This window comes from Parasteatoda tepidariorum, chromosome 4, assembly GCF_043381705.1.
Source record: "Parasteatoda tepidariorum isolate YZ-2023 chromosome 4, CAS_Ptep_4.0, whole genome shotgun sequence".
Classification (NCBI taxonomy): Eukaryota; Metazoa; Arthropoda; class Arachnida; order Araneae; family Theridiidae; genus Parasteatoda; species Parasteatoda tepidariorum.
In genome coordinates this window covers 58105792-58120855 of record NC_092207.1, presented here as the reverse complement: position 1 = coordinate 58120855, position 15064 = coordinate 58105792, and the positions used below count along the sequence as shown (strand labels likewise).

The 15064-nt window shown below is 29.2% G+C and overlaps 1 protein-coding gene across 5 annotated transcripts; it reads right to left on the bottom strand.

Annotated features, from left to right (window-relative positions):
• Positions 1-469: 469 nt before the first annotated feature.
• Positions 470-12279, bottom strand: LOC107442340 (uncharacterized). 5 transcript variants are annotated; one of them, XM_016055881.4, is made up of 7 exons: positions 12210-12279; positions 8646-8767; positions 7035-7096; positions 5256-5363; positions 4107-4148; positions 2113-2130; positions 470-668 (listed from the first exon to the last, which is right to left on the bottom strand). In XM_016055881.4, the coding sequence occupies exons 1-7, from the start codon at positions 12224-12226 to the stop codon at positions 594-596; spliced, it is 444 nt and encodes a 147-aa protein (XP_015911367.1). In that variant the 5' UTR covers positions 12227-12279; the 3' UTR covers positions 470-593. The 5 variants fall into 5 exon arrangements, with proteins under 5 accessions (XP_015911367.1, XP_071035996.1, XP_015911368.1 ...); XM_071179895.1 differs by having other exon boundaries at positions 12134-12239; XM_016055882.4 differs by lacking the exon at positions 12210-12279 and adding an exon at positions 10667-10794.
• Between the last annotated feature and the right edge of the window lie 2785 nt (positions 12280-15064).

Genomic DNA, 15064 nt, shown 5'->3' with positions numbered 1-15064 from the left:
ATTTTAAATAAATGGTCATTACTGGAATCTACCATAAGAACAGTTATGAGTGAATTCCATCATAAATGTTAATCACAAGTCACGGATTTCCCAGATTATTACGATGGTAAATTTTTAAAGCATAATGAGTTTAAAAACAATCCTGTGGTAATCCGTTGTGAACCGAGGGAATGTCCAATGGAATGAATGTCACGATGATGCCAGGATTGTGCACATGCCGCTTTTACTTCCCAGACAAGCTGGTACCCATTGATCTGAGGTTGATTGGGCTTCAAGTCCTTGTTGGGAGTAGAGCCCAAATTGTACTCCCTGAAACTGTACTCCTTTTGAAGAACTGTACAACAGTTCTTCAAAATGACATTTTAACTCCTTAACTACTGAGTGATAGAGGCATGAATATTGAGTTTGCTGTTGAATTATCTAAGAAATTACATCAGGCAAGCAATAATACAGAAATAAATAAGGCATATTGTCCGGTTGAATAAGTATTTATTTGTTTATTTATTTTTACAATAAGTTTTTATCTTGCATTTAGCACACTTTTAAACATTATATAATCTATGACAAAACAATTCAATGAAATTTTAATTTTTTTAGTTAACATGAGAAAAGTACTTCTTTAAAAGTTCATTCAAATGGTACTTCTTTAATACTTTTTCAAAGCAATTCTGAAAAAAAATCAATATACATTAAAAAGGAATATAAATAAAGAAAATTTACAAGAAAAATAAGAAATGTCAGAGAAATATCTGTCAGTAGTAACGACAGTACGTTTTGATATAAGAAGTGTTCAGTGCCGACTATCAGTTAACCTTTCAATGAACCTGCATCGGGAATGTCCCATTAAAACATGCTGTTTTCATCTACTAGCAGAAATAAATATTTACTCATTACACCAAGAACATAACAAATGGGTGAGAAGAGGCATTTGTTTACTCTTATAAGTGCGTCACGATTAATTTAGTAGCATTTAATTTAGTTGCATGCAGAAAAAAAACTGAGCTACTAAAAAAATTTAAAAAGCAAATATATTAATATACTATCAAAATACTAACTGTAGATGCAGCAAAAAGCTTACCTTTAATGACCTGAATGATGTATTTGATAAAAAAAATTTCATTGGCTTCAAAAAAAAAAATGATATAGAGTCAAGTATATATAAAAAGTCGACATATCTTTAGATATAGATGCCATCTATAAGACTTGTCAACGACCCGATATCAACCGAACTTATCATTAGTCATCGACTTGAATAAATGATCAAACATTTAAAAAGTTTTAGTTTTCCCTTTCTTAAGTGTTGATTTGAGCTTATAAGTAGCAATTCTGTGCAGTTTTTCTTTTTTACTTCACGTTTCTCAGCGATTTGTAAATAAATAAAATTTTAAAGTAAGCAAAGTACGTAGTTGAGATGCATATCAAAAATGAAAATGACTAATTTTCCCCTATAAGGAGGAAAAGATAAGACAAACTGAATTGTGAAATATCATGCATGACAAAACAGAACAGAACATAAAATGAACATAATAAAGTAACAGTGATAGTGACAGTTTTTAGTAAATAAGAGTAATGGTGATCAGGGGAACGAAAATCTCCACACTGGAAAAGAGGAGCTCATAGCCATATTAAATTGGTCAACAAGCAATTTTTAACAGTATTGACGTTTAACTGTTTAACATTCCAGTTTCTTGAACAAGCATTTCTGGTGAATCCTTTTTTTTTCTTCCAAAACTCACCCGATTGTCATTCGGCATTCAGATTTGTTGGCCACTCTTTCAGGGACACCATATTAGGAGGGCCAGCGTTGCTCCTACAGTTAGGACATTTCAATGAAAGAACAACCATGCCTTGTCTAGAATTCGAACCCAGGACATATCTGATATAAGATAAGCTCCCTGACCTCTTCATAATCCGGTCGGCTTTCCGGTAAATTTAATTCTGAGATCTTTCATCACATCAACTAGCTTTAAACAAATGATAACTTTTCCGTCACAGTTCTACATTCCATTTAATAAATCCAAAAAGTTCTATTGCTGTTTTTTCAAAATGACTAAATGTCTTATTGATAAGAATTTTTGAAACAAAGACATGAAAAAATAATTGCGTACTTACCAATGCAGGTTTATTCATCTGTAAAGAAAAGATAGATAAATGTATAAAACACAAAAAATGCCGATATTTGAAAGAAATCACAAAATTTTTCTTTTAGGCTTAGTTGATGTTATGGCTAAAATGTAGAAAATCTATAGGATGAAATAAGTTTCAGTGCATAAATCGTACATAAAAATATTTTCTGACTGTATATGAGCAATAAATATTTTCGATATTTTAAATAAAGATAATCGAGAAACTCTTAAATGTAACTAACAATTCTTAATATAACTTCTAGACCTCATTTGGGTTCAAAATGTTTATTGTTTTTGAAAAGAAAAGACATATTTTAAGCTTTGTAATTAATTGAATGTGGGTATTTTATTTGCATCTTCCTTTTTTTTCTTTTTTGATGAAACTTGGCACACTAAAAAAAGTTCAAAACGACTAGAACATGATCAAATTAACTGTGTTTCTGGTTCCATGGGAACACTAAAAAGCAAGGTTATTTCCACTGAAGAGCTTTGGTAATAACTTTTTAGTAAAATTAGATATAAGATACGTTTTATTACCATGATGTTTGGTAGTAAGTGCGGTGAAATTAATTTAATTTTAAGCGATGTATAATTTTAGCTATGTTTGACAAGACGCAAAAATGTTCATCTTGATAACCTCTATTTTATTTAGGTAGATAGATAGATACTTTATTTACATAGCACTAGAGTTGTACAGTGGGCTATAGGCGACGGTCTGGAAAACCTCCCTGAATATAATCCGAAGACATGCCATCGCAATTCTGATCCTCTGCAGAGAGGATAGCACCTTTGCTTTGGTAGTTTGAGGATTTGAGCACGAAGTCGAGCACTTTACGGCAGAACAGTTTAACATTGTTGGTTATTAAGCATTAAATTAATAACCTTTTATAAAATCACTTGGTTACTGAATGCATTGTTTATATAAAAACTTAAATATACTTAAGGCTATAATGTAGAATTTTCATTTATTGCCGAACATATAATTTTTGGATTCTTTGAATAAAAAAATAATTACTATAGAAACAAAATTTAAGCTCATTTTACTTTGTGTCACAATGTAAACAAATTGATTTATTCTAAGCTAAAGTAGGTGGTTTTTGTTAATATGCGAACAAAACCCCATTTTTCCTCTCTCTCTCAGGTAAGTTGCACGAGTTGCGCAAGTTAGTTCAACGACTTTCCGATAGAGGAAATCCGTATATAGTAGTTGAAGCAGCTGCCTGAGAGTTGGCTCGTTCGTTCGGTCGCATCATAAGCTATAATGACTGGTTAAGATGCATTTTCTTTTGCATAGCACTGTGTGTGCGAGATGCTATTTCCTCAAGTTGTATTTTAATCAAATCTTTACTTGCCGGCATTGCTTCTGTGTTCTTCAACAAAACAACAGTGGCGAAATTCGTTCGAAAAAAGTGGTATGAGGTACCAATGTACCTAAAGCAAATAATTAACTAAAAGGAAATTGGTTTTGTTGGATCTTTGAGGTTCTTGGGGCCCTTAACTGCTACCTATCTACTTTATACGTAAATCCGGACATGTGGCCAACATGTTGCGGGTTGTACAAGAAAATACCATTGTGTCAAATTAAGTATAAAAAAAAGGTATCAGGCATAGTTAAATCCAGATGACTAATTCAATTTATTCTCTTATTATTCAATTTGCAAACATGAAAAATTTCCAAAAGTACTAGAAAGCACTCGAAAAAGTGGGGTATTTAAGTTCTTATTCTTTAGTGAAACAGACTTCCTATACTTGTATGTATTTTACTGACTTTTATTAAGGTAATGCTTTATGGAAGAATAAAATAGTCATCTGCCTACTCATAAAATCTGCCAGCATCTATGTCTACGTATGCGTAATATATAAGGAAATAAGCACAATAGCATATGCAAATTTGTCACAAAAATCAGTTGCCAAAATTAAGTGACCCAGTAATTGCAACATTACTCTAAATATAATATCAAAATACCAATATATACTTACCACAGAACGTGCAGGCTTATGTTTTTTTGTGCAATCATCAACCTATGCCATCAATAAAATAAATAATGTCTATGAAACATATAAGCACTAAATCTTTCTTTACTAAAGATGAAATCTTCAGAAATTTCTTTAAAAATTGATTAACATAAATATGCAATAAAAACTGCATTTTTAAACACTGCCATTTCCAAGAAATTAAGCAACTAGGGAACTCAAAAATGTTTTTTTTTGCGTACTTAAAAAAACTTACAAATGTAAACATTACTGTATTTAAAGAACTTAGTTACGAGTTGAGTAAGATTCTCTTGGCCCTTGCAAAACATTTTTTTGTGGCGCTACAAAAAACATCAAAAAAATATAATAATATTATTTTAATTTTAACATAAATTTTAATTTCAAAACCAAGTAAAAATCTAAACTGTTATATTGTTTTAATTTTATCCAGCTTTTATTCATTCATGATTTTCTTTATTATTTTTAAAAAAAATATTATTTATAAATATATTTAGCACACATTTCAAAATATAAAACTTGGAGGTCGATTAGACAAAATGTGTTTTGTTTTATCCTTATGTTTTGATAAAATTGAGGCAAACATACATAATAGAGAAAATTACACATATACTGCAGCTTGGCTACATGTTTTACCATATTTGCACGTTTTACCATTTATTATTTTTTTAGTGCTAATTTAACACGCTTCAGTTAATTCTATTTACATTCATTCACTTTATATTTATTGTTTAAAATAAAAAGCACATTATTAAGTTTGTACCTTATTTTGGTTTCAGTGAAAGAAAAGATCATTGAAGTGAAAAAGATATTGAGCACAAGCAGAATTAGTTTGAAATAATTCAGAAAATGCTTATTGTTAAGCATTTTATATTTTACACGTTTTTCATTATGATAATTTATTTTAAAATATGTTCATAAGTTTTAAAAATTAATCAACACAACATATATGATTTTACTTCAGTCATTTTATTTCTCAAATTTATGTTAAAATAGTTGTTTTAATATATTTAGAAGGAAAAGCCATGAACCCTCCATTGGTAATATTAGAACTTTATTTTATTATTTTGTGCAATTTTATTATTTTATTATTTTGTATTATTTGAATGCTAAAATATCAAAAAGAATTAACTTTACTTTATGGTAAATAGACGGATCCTTGCAGGCCATTTCTTGATAAGTTTGAAATGAACCCATGGCCTTCGGCTGTATTTTTCTAAAGCAGTTTCTCCAATTAGCATTAAACTAGAAAAAAAGGAGGCAAAATATCATGGTAAAATCAAACCTGAGACAATGAAAAAATGCATCAAAACAATTATCACTAAAATAAATTTGACTCTTTCCATATAAATATTACAAAATATGCATTCAAAATGTTAGGGGGACCATAAGGTAATGTCGTTTTTGCGCTGTAAATATTCGTTAGTCATAAAAATTTTTTTCGATTCATTTTTGATCCATTATTGAAAGGTTACCAGGGTGAATGCGTTATTGATTAAAAATTAAATCTTGATAACATATATCAAATGCGCCTAAGCGACATTACTTTCTGGTCCCCCTTATATTTATTTTTCAAAAGCCAATGAAATGACGTTTATGAAGTATTTCCTCTTAAATTAATAATGTGTTTCGTTTACTTTTCCATGCCTGATTAATTGTTAAAAATGTAATAAACTTCAACAGCCATATAAACTTTGATAATTATTAAACTTTCAAAATTATGAAAAATAAATATAACATAAGGTATTTAGCTATCAATAAGCTTTAAATGTTCGACTATTTGTGTAATACATTTTTTATATTCAAATTGTAAAAACTTATGCAATCACTTTAAACATTTTTAACATGGTCTTCACTACTGTAGATTAAATAGAAGACAATTAAAATATTTTAAATTACATCCTATGTGAAAATTCAAATGTTTTGACTCATGCAAAACGTATAGAATGCTGAAATATTTTATGTTTACAATTTACTGAATTACTAATTGACGTTAGTTTCTTTATTCATTCCCCATATTAACTATTTACAATGTACTATGTTTCAATATTAACTAATATTTGCCCAACTGTTTTTGTAAGTGACCGCAACATACTTGCTGTTTTATTCCCTTGCTCGCACACAAAGTTTATATTTAGTGATCATATTGCTCGGAATGACGTTTCTTCTTGGCTTAATATGAATAATCCACAGGATGTCCCCGGATTATTGGGACAAACTTTAAGGTGAGGTAGGGGGATGGAAAACCGACTCCCTAGCCCTTACGTTCTCCGGATTTAAACAGAATGGATTTTTTTTTGCTAGAGTGCACTGAAGTGTTTCGCGTATGAAACATCAGTGGATTCGAAAATAGATCTAGTTGCAAGAATCGTCTGTACTGCTGCGGATACACAACAAAATGCAGGCATATTTGAGAGAATCCATGGCCCATGGGTGTGAAAAATACATCAATATCAATGGTTGAAATTTTGAACATATTTGTGACATTTTCACGTGTTATCTACGACAGCGTGTCGCCTACGATCTTTGTCATATAATCTTTGACACATAATTTTTCAGACTATCTCAGTCTTGCTTCTCTTTTTCTTCTTATACCTGTCATGATACTTTCCCATGACGGTTTTGATCATGGGTCGCTATGCAGTTCAGAATCCTTATGATTTCCCTTTACCTCTCCTTTAACTTTGTCCCAATAATCCTGGGATCCCCTAGGATGAACATAAAAAAAACTCCTTTCAAAAAGGAAAAACACAATTACTTACGCTTGAACTTAATTTTTCAAGCACCATTTTGAATTATGGTTAGCATCCAGGAAAATATATATACTTTTAGATAATAATACTAATAGATAATACTATTACATAATAAATACATCTTTCAGATAATATGAAATGGCAAACTTAAGCTTTTACTTACAAATGGTTCATCATATACCATGCAACGTTGAAGGTCCCGGTCAAGGTTAGTACCGTGCTTTTCTTTAAAAAAATAATCGAGTATTAAAATGATATTACCTTTACCAATTTTATTTTAAAATATAAATATTATAATAAAATTTACAAAAAGTTTATTTTAAGATCTTATTTAAATTTTTGTAATTCACGGAGGACCAAATTTTCACTTTCAGTCCATTTTAAAATATCTTATTCTAAATAAGTGGTTCCCAGCCTATCTTGATCTTTGATTCCAAACTGATTTTGAAAACCCATTTTTAACTTTAATTCCCAACTTCTCTTGATCATTACGATATTTTGATCATTTTTTAACTAGCCTATTTTGATTTTGTCCCACAGTGGTCTGGTTGCAGAACACAGTAGATCACAGCAGTCAAGCATCTTTGGCTGCAGTCAACGAGAGGGTGGGTTGACACTTTGATCAGCTAGTGAAGGATACCATGGTACACGTTATCGGTCTGCATTGAACTTTTTTACCGCAATGTGCTCTACATCACACCCAGATCATCGGGTCAAGGAAAGAAGAATAGCTTTCATAGACGTAATGTAAGTCGGTTCTCCAAGGGTTGGCATGACTCCTAAATATAAAATAAAAAGCAACATTTGCGGGCATAGCTCAACCCTTTCTAGTGTTGGGGAGGAAAAGAATTTTTCCTTTCATTCATGATTGGTCTATTGTTGCATTTGTGGCTAGTCAGTTGGAAAAAAAATTATTTAACAGTATTTTTTTTAGAAAAAAAACATGAAATTTAATTAGCTTCAAAGTAAGCTTGGATTGAGCATCTGGATCGCCCTTGATACTCTTAATTTATAGCGATTACTTACTTAGAACTTATTTTCATGCCCTCTAGCAATTTGGACTACTTCCGCAAATATTAATAGCTTCGAAGAACAGGTTTCTAAACTTAAAAAGGAAGAAAATTCACTTTGACATTGAGGGTGTTTTGTAATTACCACTCTTAACAAATGCGTTTCACGTCCTTGTAAAACGTGAAAACAAGACAAAAAATGTGTACACTTAATTGACAAAAAGGTGCATATTTAACTAGCAATTTAGGACCTCCAATATATACATTCTTAATTTCATTTTTAACGAGGATTCTGAAAATATATATTTTTAACGGAACTTCCTTTATACTTCATGAAATTTCAAAATTTTTCACATAATAGAAAGACCAATCCAGTTTATGCTTCAACGTTATTATAACAGCGCAAGGATTTAGATGGAACTTAGGATTGCTTTAAGAAATGACTACGTTAAATAGCTTTGAAAATATATGATTTTAGTGCAAATTAAATCTTAAAATTAATTAATATTTTTCGTTTTTAAAAACTCAAAGAGAAAAAATATAAAATTTTATATATTTTATAAAAGAGAAAAGAACTGAAACTATTATTTCAGTTACATTTTGTGTGATTATTTGTGTAATGCGGACGCATCTACAGAACATTTTCTATGCATTAATGGGTTGAAAACATAAAATTTCTAAATTTGAAAAATTTAATGATTGCTTTATAATTTTGATTATCAATAAATGGATATTTCGTAAAAGTATGCTATTTATAAACTCACCGCACAACGTTTTTCTCCACAAATTGATATTCCCATATTTTCCTTTGTCATCATCAGAAATCACAAGAGTTAATACAGAAATGAAAATAATAATTCCTATTTTCATCATTTTTGATTCTTTCCTTGAAAGAGACAAAATTAAAATGCAAGATAAAATATTTTGTTTTAAAAAAAGTATCTAATTTAATTAGAAATAAGAAATTTTTGTATCATACATTTTTTAATAAGCCATAAGTGAGAGTAGTATTTAAAATTTATCAAAATCCATTTATATTTTAGACCATCAGCGTCAGCAGTTATTTTCTTTGAGCTTTAGAACATTATTTCGATGAATTATATTTAACATTATAAAATGAATTCCTACATTTAAATGTCAACTCTTCAGAATAAGTACAAAACTATTTCAGTTGTCTGAGGAATTTATAAGCCATTGAACATTCATCTGTGTGAAAATACTTTGCGCAAACTAAACTTCCTAAATCTTCTGAAAAAAACTTAAGAGATTTTTAACGCGTATGCACAACAGCTGATTATGCATGCAAAATAAAACCATAGATCAAAAAAATTTCATATTCCCGATTTAAATTCAATTAAAAATTTATATAAATTTTATCTAAGCAAAAATAAGCATTTGCGTAAATTATATTTCTTTTCGAATAATTTGTATTATATTCATGTAAAAAATAAATTGTCATACATTAGTTTGTTTTTGTGTTAAATAAATATTCTTTTTCTAATGATGCAAACAGCGCTTTTCCTTTTAAATTTGAAAAATATTGCACTTAATTCTGAATAAAAAGTAAAACATAAAAACTGCTGCGTATACAAACATTAAAACAATATTATTATGACTAGTTATGATTTAATAAAATTTTTATGTGACGTATCTTAAAAATTTCACAGTTATACAACCAGAATATTTTCACACTATTTAAAATCACCAAATTTAGCCACTTGGTTCGTGGCAACTGTGTACCTTTCATAACAGAGAGGGCTAATCTGTTAATCTCATGATCGTCGGAATTAGGTTCTAGTCTTTGCGTTGACACTACAATAATCCTTACATTCCCTTCAACACATGAGGAGTTTCCAATGCTCTGCACTTTACAATGTCTGATACCTAGCAAAACGATTAGCTATGTGCAGTTAAATTTCGTTGTTACTGTTTTGAAACCATGCTAGTTGTAAAAAGATAAAAAAGCCGCATAGTTTTGTATTCATGATTTCATAACCATGCAAGTTGCAAACTGTTTCAAAACCAAACAGGCAAAAAATGTTCTTTACAGTAAACTTTACGGTTAATCGAATGGACAGACTGCTGCTGATTTTTTTTAACCATAATTTTAGAATGAAAATCGTAACAGTGTATAGATTACTTTCAGCTGCAAAACAAAGGCATACTAAAGAGTCAATAAACTTCCTACAGTATTGATATAATTCATTTTTTTAGTTCAAATTTTGAAATTTTACTACCGTCGCTTAACAACCAACCCAATTTTCCGTTTACCCAATTAAGAATCATCTCCGTGGCCTTGTAATTTTGAACCCAATCCAGAAAATAAAAGAACTCCTGGATCAAGTATTGGGAGAAATTTGCCTTCGAGGAGGACTTTTTGATGGAACTACCCTGCATTTGCTTTACATGAAGAGGAAAACCACGAAAACTTACCACGGTGTGTCTGGCGGCAAGGGGATTCTAGAACATGATCTGTCTACCACTAAGGATATTTTACATCACTGCTGCCGTCAGTGTGATCGGGGTGCGGAATTCGAATCAACCATCGCTAGGATTCGAATACTGTTCACCACATTGGATTTATAGTTTGAATATTTAGACATGAAAACGGTTCTCTTCAAGTAAAGAATCTATACAAATGAGTCTTAATTGTAACTAAAGTGACTATACAGCTATATTAAAAATATAAAACTCTTACCTACTAAATATACAGTTCTCGAGGAGATATTTATTCTGTAAAATAATATTTAGTTAATTAATCAATTTGAGAAATTCAGACATTTACCTTTTATAGCTCTTCATGTTGTTTCAAAAGACCTAATATTCAGCTAAATTAATAGGTTTAGAAATGATGCAGCATAAATTTTTAATGCATATGGCATTCATCAAAAATGCCATTAGTCTTAGTCACTGAAATAAATTCTTGATATTCCTTTTAATAATATTAAATTATGGTAATATTACAAAATTTGTTGAAAAGTAGGAAAAGATATGAAAGCTCATTTTGAAATCCTGTTTTCCTCTAACATAAAATATTTAAAACTCTAGATCTGATTAATTTTTAGCGTCTTTTTAAGGGTTTTAAACTTAATATTATCATAAAACATAATAATTAGGTAATAAATAACATTAAAAAAATAAATATGAAATGTCAAAAAATATAATTATATCTGATTTAGTTATGGAATCATATTATGGTAATTATGCGCTCACAGTACTCTTGAATACAGACTCGCAGCATTCTTAAAAATTTTACTGACTTGCTCGAAGGAGATACTGTATTAAAGTGCAAAATAGCTACATGCTTATTATTTTTAATTTTGCTACAATATTTACTCAACATTTCATAGTTATAACGCCTATAAGTGTGCATAATGCTATGCGAAAGTAATAAGCACATTACATAGAAAACGATATAATTGCGAAATTTGATGCCATATCAATCGTCAAAAATAAGCTATCTATTAATCACGCCTTTCGGGTTTTAAATTTCGGTAATTTTAATTTTTAGTGATTTTTATGAAACTAACAAGAAACTATGGTCTTATAATATATGGCAAATTTGATTATATGTCCAAAACTTTGGTAATTTTTTATTATAAGTTAGATCATAGCATAGAACCCATTTACACGATTAAATTTACTATTCAGTTTTTAATTTTTTTATTAAATGTCTGTTAATTAGGTACTGTATTTTGGAAAACCAGAAATTCCGGTTCACAGTTACAATATGAACGGAAAAACTACTAAGTAAATATTTTCAATAATGTATAGTTTGATTATTAATCAGACTTGTATTTTTTTGTTTTTTTTACCAGAAATATCATAACCATACTGTAAAAAATATGATAAAATATGCCTGCATTCAAACGTATAATCCTTCAATCCATTTTTACCAAAACATATTACGTAGCAAAAAATCTCATATGCCGTAATTTTCACAGTAACAATTACTGTAAAATCACTGAATCACTCTCCTTAAATATATAAAAATATACAAATTATGTTATAATATATGTTATTTTATGAATGATGCAACATTTTATGGAAGTGCATACATTACGTTAACTACATTGCCTACAATACGGTAAATATAGTGCATACATAGTATGTAATTATATTGCACATACACAATAGTTATAAAATTATGATTATTTTAGCAGAATTTTCTCCTCTGTAAGACAGATTTATAAAACATTTTCTCAACGAAGAAATCTAATTGAATTAAAAGTAATAAAATCAATGAATATACCTATAGTAAATGGCAAGCTGTTTAGACAATAAGTAATAAACACCAATACTGATATATAAACCAATAGTAATATTACCACAAATTAAAGAGCATTCAATCTAATGTAATCCAGCAGTTCCACTCTCAGGTTTTAAAACAGTGAGCCTCAATATTTATATCTTCTTTTGCCTATAATTTAATATTTATTCACAAAAAAAAAAAACATTTCACTACTTTTATAAATAATTTTAAAGCATTCGAAATATTACATGCAATGACTAATTTCAATTAGTGAAACGAGTTCTTAGTCATCCGAATAAATTTTTGAAAAATGACTTTTTTGTTTTGTTTTGAAATATGTTTGAAGTGTTTTAAAAAAAAAAGTGGATAGAAAGTGTTATTAAGTTAATGAAGGTCACTTCTAATGGCTATTTCACTATAAATTTTCACGAAATCTTATTGAATCAGGCATTAAGAATTATTTTCAAGTAAATGAGCCAATGTTTACCAAAACAAATAATGCAAAACGTTAAAAAAATCCTTTATAAGTTTTTTTCTTCTGCTTTTTGCTAAGTTATTAGTTTTTTTTAAAAATATTATTTTAACTTTAAACTTCTCTATATAAAGTGACAAATTAATATTTTAAAAATGGAAAAGGGTTCAGAAACATTTTGTCATTTTTTAAGGATGTTGATACTTTTGAAACTTTTAATTAAAATAATTTGATCATAGAAATTTTTTTTTATTGAGAAGTACACAGTTACAATTTTCATTCTAAAATTATGGTAAAATAACAGGCAGCAATCTGTCCAGCCAATTAACCATAAAGTTTATGGCTAGGAATTTTTTTTTTTTTACCTTAATGGTTTTGAAATCGCTTACAATCGTATACGGTTAAAAAATCGTGCATGCAAAACTACATGGTTTGTACCTATTTTCAAATAACATAGTTTCTGTACCATAAAAGCGAAATTTAAACAGACATTGAGGTTCTGTGACTGATGCGCAATTTATGCGTGAATGATAGTTTTGTAATCTAATTGTCCAGGGTCACCGATTGAAGAGTCAGGACAATGGAAGTTCTTCATATATTGAAATAATGATGTTGCTGGGATTTCAACTCCTATTTAGCCGGTCAAATCACTGACCGATTAGATCTTTCAGCTTCAGTATGCTTCAGCTTCGGAACAAAATGGCTTCATAAGGTGAGCCTAGTTTGCTCAGATAGAATTCTAGCTGTTAAACCGGACTAGGCGCAAACAATCAATAAATGTTTCTCTTCCCACTTAACATTTTGAATATCACTCTATTTATGATTATCTGACTGTTTGGGTTGAATATGGTAAAATAAGAATTAAATAAATTTCTATTTAACCATTTTTACCTAGAAATTTCTAACAGTCGATTAGTATCTATGAAGAATAAAGTATAAAACATAAATGGAAAAAATTAAAAATGGTAGGTTATTTCTAACGATGGTTCACAAATAACTGTATAGTGTGTAAAAAAATAATTGTGGAACATTTTTCATCTGTTGCATGAGACTTTTTAACAGTTTTTAGCTACTTTTTTATGGCTGATTTCAAACCTGCAATTGGGTTCTTTCTCTAAGAACTGTTTGATAACTGTTTGTTAACTAGGAACTGTTTGTCTGCTTGATATCGATACGTACATGTTTAAGAGCGTCATATAGAACAAACAATGCTTTTAAACTTGTACATGTCGACAAAAATATACCGAAAATGTCATTTAAAAAAACCTGCAGCTTAAGGAGCAAAACTGATCCCCCCCACCCGAGTTAGCAAAATCAAATATTTTTATGAAAGCTGCAAAAAATTTGTTTCCCGTGTAATTTATAGATCCCCTAATTCCAAAGAGCTTTGAAAAATGTCCATGACTCAAAATGACTATTGACAGAACAGTCGAAATGTGAATAAACAAAATCGGAAAAACATGTAAAATAAAAGAAAAACACAAATCATTGAGTTAGCTTGTGTGCGTGGATAACAAACAAAGAGTCTTAAAGGCAATTTTAAAAGCCTTGGAAGAAAGATTGCAATTTTTAAAAAAAGGGGAAGAGTGAGTATACTGTAATGGTTTGAAATATGAGACATTTTTTTTAATAAAAAAGCTTTATATGCTGATATATTAAATAGATTTGTTAGCCTTCCCCTTGAGAAATGACAGTTTGAAATACCTAATTTTTGTAGTTTAACATATTATAAACATTTATTTGCATTAGTTATTTTTCTAACTGTCATATATTTTCATGCATAGTTAACAAAAGTTTTAAGTTATTGTTTGAATAAATAAATTTCATAATTATTTGTCTGAATTATTTGATTTAAACAATTTGTTCATGAGATAAAAGTATTAAAGCACGCACGTGCAAATCGAAAATAATATTAGCATATTTTCCACCGCTCTCAAAACTATACAAACTATACACAGGTTATGTTCTTGTGTCCTATTCTGTAGATTAAAAAATAGATGTCAGGGATTAATTAACGAATACACTCCCAAACAAGCATATTAGTATGCGTGATCGATTTAATTAATAAAATTAAATTGAGGACCATAACAATATGTTGGTCTGACAAACCATTCGAAAAGTAAAAAATCTATTAATTTTGCTTGAAAAAATCATGCCTAAAATAGTACTGGGGCACAGGCTGTGCTTTTGTGTTCTATTTTGTATGTTAATATATAGTTAGCAGTGATTAGTTAACACAATGCATGTCAAAACAAACGTAAAAAAGATCTAAACCTTCTCAGATCACTATACTTGATCTAGATCAATACGATTGATGTATATATTTTTTAAAATGATGTAGAGGACCATAATAATATTTTGCTCAAGAAAACCAATTTAAAATAAAAAAGATTCTTGCAATAATTACTTTTAATAAAAATAGTAATAAAGCCTTTATATTTAAACTAGGTATTTTTTTA

Coding starts and splice junctions, on each gene's coding strand:
- LOC107442340 (XM_016055881.4), bottom strand. Junction 7,097..8,645: donor GTGGAGAAAAACGTTGTGCG/GTGAGTTTATAA, acceptor ATTTTTTTAAAG/AAAAGCACGGTACTAACCTT. Junction 4,149..5,255: donor ATCCGTCTATTTACCATAAA/GTAAAGTTAATT, acceptor TTGATGGCATAG/GTTGATGATTGCACAAAAAA.